This window comes from Cupressus sempervirens, chromosome 3 (assembly GCF_028749045.1).
Source record: "Cupressus sempervirens isolate cs-2001-9-10 chromosome 3, ASM2874904v1, whole genome shotgun sequence".
Taxonomy (NCBI): Eukaryota; Viridiplantae; Streptophyta; class Pinopsida; order Cupressales; family Cupressaceae; genus Cupressus; species Cupressus sempervirens.
In genome coordinates this window covers 74,836,979-74,841,907 of record NC_143120.1, presented here as the reverse complement: position 1 = coordinate 74,841,907, position 4,929 = coordinate 74,836,979, and the positions used below count along the sequence as shown (strand labels likewise).

The following is a 4,929-nucleotide window of genomic DNA, read 5'->3' as shown; positions in this document are numbered from 1 at the left end:
TAATAATTATTTTAGGTTATTTTTCATATTTATTTTTATTCATACTATATTTACTCATGTTAATTTTTTATTAATTTTTATTATGTGAAGTTTTTTTAAATTATTTTATTCATCTACAATTTAATAAATATAAATAATATTTTTTAAATTTTATTTTAGTTAAATTAAAAAATAATTATATTTTAGAGGTGATTGCATAAGTGTATGCTCTCAAACGAAGAAATTGTGATGATCAATATTTAAATTTTAATCAATTGAAAGAATAAAGGAAAATGATTGTGTCCTTTTCCCTAGGGTCGAGAATAGAATATGTTGAAGCTTCCGTCCGTGATATGTCATTTAAAGGCCCCGCGTATCCCTCGTCATTTTAGAGGGAAATATTCCCTCGAGTTCGATTTAGAAGAAATGAATGGAGGAAAGTTTGTAATGATGATTTCTTTGGCTAAATGGAGAACAAAACAGGATAGGAGACTGAATTTCAGATATGGACCCACAAATTAATGTAAAGTTTGTAACTAGGATTTCTTGGGGTAAATGGAGATCAAAACATGACAGGATACTGAATTTCAGATTTGGATCCACAAATAAATATAAAATTGTTCCAATGCAAGTGGCTGTAGGTAGCTTCAACTTTTCTTCCGGCTAGGTTGTGTGGTTTCACATTATAAGGCTTGAAGAATTTTGTTTGTAGTGCAGTTTTTCTGAAGAAGTTCTGAAGAAATTATTCGAGCTTTATTGTTTTCCTCGTGGGTTCCATGTTTGAATAAGCATACATATTTTACCAAACTTTTCTGTGTCAACCGAATGGAAGCCGAATGCAACCGGAGTGTCTTATGAAGCTCTTAGATGGCTCTACGTCCCAGATGCCTTTCCCTAGTCTGGCTGATCATTAGCTTTCTATCCTTGGGATCTTCTGAAAACTCCACACTTCCTCTCGATTCAGGGAATTGTGTGAACAACGGCAACATAGTAGAAAACATTCTGCAGAGCACCAATGGAATGTTTGCTTTGAAGTTCTTCAAACCCACTGATAAATCTCAGTATCTGGTTATATCTTACATTCGGTACAACCAAACAATTATCTGGACAGCCAATAGGAACCTACCCATAAGAGGAAAACCGTGTCTAAAGCTCGGACCTCAAGCTGGCTTAGTTTTACAAGACACAGATGGTTCTGTGGTATGGACCGCCAATATCAGTCAAGCAGATCATCTGGAACTTCAGGTAGGGAGTTTTCATGGGCTATTATCTTTCTGGGGCAATTGCCTTTTTATCTCCTCAATGAGTTTTCAAGAGCAAAATGTTGTTACTCATTAACATTGTTTCCAGGTTTATCATTTCCAATATAGGTTGAGACATCTTTTAGATTGCAGTTACGTGAGCCACTAATTACAGTATGGACCCTTAGGTCAGGGAGTTTGTTTCCATCATCTTATATATTGCTTACATTATTTTTATGGATTTCGACCCCATGACAATCCATTAATAAACTTGCAAACCCTAATTTTTTCAAGATGCTAACCCCATAATTTTAAGCCCACAATATCTGTCTGCCATTGTTCTATTGTAAATAGAGTCAATGCAATTTAAATTTGCTAATAATACTGAATGCTGATACACATTTTGAATAAAAATGGGCAATTCTTAGAATTACAGATTAGTTAGACTGTAGAATTATAATCTGTGATAATAATTTATATGCTTTCAGCAGGACAGCTGATGGAAATACAACATATTTTCCTACTTTTCAGACTGTTATGTCCTGTAAACAGGGTTTGAGGACCAAGGGCTAGTTCCCTCCTATTGAATGCGAAGGACTATGATATAGCAGACCAAAGCCAGGGCACACCCACGTATTTCCACCCACTTCACCGCTGCATGCATATAAGCTTCCAACAGAATTCTTGTCTCTTGCAACACAGTTTTTCTAAATATATTAGCCAAACTTTTACGATTTGCACAGAATTATTAGGGCCCTCCAAGTTTGCAAATATTAATGGTATATTTTGTTTTCCCTCAAATATTAGTCTAGCTGTAATATCCCTTTATTTTTTCTGCTATGTGTTTTAGAATGGAGAAATTGTGAACTACTCTGAACTTGTAAAAGTAATTCCGTCCTTCAAACTTTCTTTTATTTCAGACTTCAGGTAATCTGGTTCTGAAAAACAGTAGAAATGTGACCATATGGGCTAGTTTCGATAATCCAACCGACACCATAATTGAAGGCGGATATTTAGGGCCAGGGCAAGCTCTGGTCTCTAGCAAATCCAAAATTGACTTATCAGAAGGACCATATATGCTCAAAATGGAGCCAGGGGGTGTAGTATGGTATGGAAGTTTTCCATCACCTTCCCCCTATGGAGCATGGACATTCAATCCATTAGGCTTTCAGCCTGTGAGCTCATTGAAATTTGCATTGCATTCTGCTTGCAACAAAACCAGACTGGGATATGGATCAAATGGGGAGAGTATAACTCTGTTCCAGGAGGGCAATTTGACAGCAGAATGCATGCAGGAGATCAAAGGTCTTGACTCAACAACAAGGAATATAATTACAGGAGCTCAACTTGAAGATGGAATTTTCCGGTTCATGAGACTGGATGTGGATGGAAATCTTAGAACATACATTCAATCTCCATCACAACAATTCCCAGATACAGACATATTTTCCATATTCTTTCAAGACGTGTGCAAGCTTCCCAACATATGTGGATCACTTGGCATTTGTAGTCCAGGAGGTATTTGCAGATGTGAGAGTGAAAACATATTTGAAAAGTCCCAATCCAAACTTGGGTGCATTCCTAGAAAAAATTTCATCTGTGGTGCTTCAAACCAATTAGTAGAGTTTGAAGGAATTGATTATTTTGCAAACCCATACATGCAACAGAGTATTTCCACACTTGCCAAATGCAAAAGATCATGTCTGTCAAATTGTTCTTGTGCGGCTGCCTTCTTTTGGGGAAAGTCTAAGGTCTGCTATCATTATCAAGAGGTCAAATCCTTGCGGAACGTTTCGGATCATAGCATTACAGCATTTATAAAGGTTGGGCCTGGTTCATTTGGTGACAGCTCCAAAACCGTTGATTCTAAAAGAAAAACAATTGTTTTGGCAATTCTAGTACCAATGATTTGCATTGTTGTATTTGCTGCTGCTTTAAGTCTCTTTTTCATCAGATATAAAAAAAAGAATTCCAAGAAATCCGAGCAACTCAGGTCTGAAGAAGATGAATTCTTAGAGAATTTACCTGGGCTGCCCCCTAGATTTTCATACAAGGAGATGGAAGAGGCCACAAAAGGATTTAGCACAATGCTTGGTTCAGGTGGATTTGGAGGCGTTTTTGAAGGGCACCTTCATGATGGAAGAAAAGTTGCAGTTAAAAAGTTGGGCAATGCAGACCGTGGAAACTTGCAATTCCGTGCTGAAGTGGCATCTTTAGGAAGCATCAACCATGTAAATCTGGTAAGATTGTTTGGTTTTTGTGCTGATGGTACAAATAGATTACTGGTATATGAATATATGAGCAATTCATCTCTTGATCGGTGGTTGTTTCGCGATACCCATGATAGTTCTTTGTTTCTTGGTTGGAAGAAGAGATACATGATCATTCATGACACAGCTAGGGGCTTGGAATTTTTACATGAAAAATCCAGGAATAGAATTCTTCATTTAGATGTGAAGCCACAAAACATTTTACTGGATGAGAACTTTAGGGCTAAACTTGCAGATTTTGGGCTAGCCAAGCTTATGGACAGGTCACAGAGCCGCGCATATACTCGAATTAGGGGAACCCCTGGATATTTAGCTCCTGAATGGTTGCTGAACGCATCTGCCACAGAAAAGAGTGATGTATTCAGCTTTGGAATGGTTTTGCTGGAAATAATTAGTAGCCGGAAAAATTTTGATCTTTCATATCCTGACGGTATGGATTTTTTTCCCAAATGGGCAGTGAAAATGATTGAAGAAGGAAAGATTGCTGACATAGCTGATCCAGAACTAAGATACTTGGCTGATTATAATGGTGAAGAGGCTGAGCAAGTAATCAAAATTGCCTTTTGGTGTATTCAAGAGGATGAGAAAATAAGGCCAACAATGAATGAAGTTATCCTGATGCTAGAAGGTCATATTGAAATTGAAGAGCCACCATTATCTATGCAATTTCTGTCGAGAACACATGAGTCTCTTTTCCTTGATTCAGAGCCATCAGGAAGTAATGCTGCCACTTTCTCAATGTCCCTCTCTGGGAGTTGATATTACATGATTGCTCTTCTCTTTAAAGGATACTAACAACTGTGTTTAATTCCAATTTTTTTTGTCTATATGCAATTTACTGTAGCTAGCACCAACATTACTACAATATATCGGAACCTTTGATCCTGCAACACAGATCTTATTTCTGTGAGATATTTTCTTGTGGAAGCATCTTGTATTTGAAAAAAAAAAATTGTAAATAGGAGATCAGAAATATGTTGGTTTAAACTTCAGCACTGGTGGCTTTTGCAGTCAACCTTGGCCTTACGTGCACTATCTAGTTGTTAAGAACCTTATATTTTTGTTAACTGACTTATTGTTTGCTGGAGCAGTATTTTAGAGGACATATATCTACTCTTCTTTTCCCCATTTCTCTCATGCTTTGGTGTTTAGAAGCAATGGGTTTCACCAGAAAATCTCTTTAACATTATCTCTAGGTTACTTTCACTAAGGCTTATAATTTCTCTTTTAACATCCAGTCTTTCTTTTAAAAAATAGAAAAAATAAAAATAGAAGACAGATAGACCTAGTGGGAGAGAGGATCCAGTAATTGGGCAACGTATTTACAAATTCATTTGAAGGGAAAAAACCATCCATGAAAGATAGAGCTGTCAGGAGAAAACATGCAGTAGTTGGACAATTTATTGTACTAATTCACTGTACCAATTTTTTGTGGTAAG

At 36.7% G+C, this 4,929-nt stretch overlaps 1 protein-coding gene across 3 annotated transcripts; it reads left to right on the top strand.

The window, feature by feature from the left end:
- Positions 1-369: 369 nt before the first annotated feature.
- Positions 370-4,627, top strand: LOC149564845 (putative receptor-like protein kinase At5g20050). Of its 3 annotated transcripts, none has more exons than XM_089818417.1 (3): positions 426-1,224; positions 1,773-1,999; positions 2,141-4,627. In XM_089818417.1, exons 2-3 carry the CDS (start codon positions 1,997-1,999, stop codon positions 4,247-4,249), a joined length of 2,112 nt encoding a protein of 703 aa, XP_089674543.1. In that variant the 5' UTR covers positions 426-1,224; positions 1,773-1,996; the 3' UTR covers positions 4,250-4,627. The 3 variants fall into 3 exon arrangements, with proteins under 3 accessions (XP_089674542.1, XP_089674543.1, XP_089674544.1); XM_089818418.1 differs by having other exon boundaries at positions 575-1,224; positions 1,712-1,999; XM_089818416.1 differs by lacking the exon at positions 1,773-1,999 and having other exon boundaries at positions 370-1,224.
- Positions 4,628-4,929: the final 302 nt, after the last annotated feature.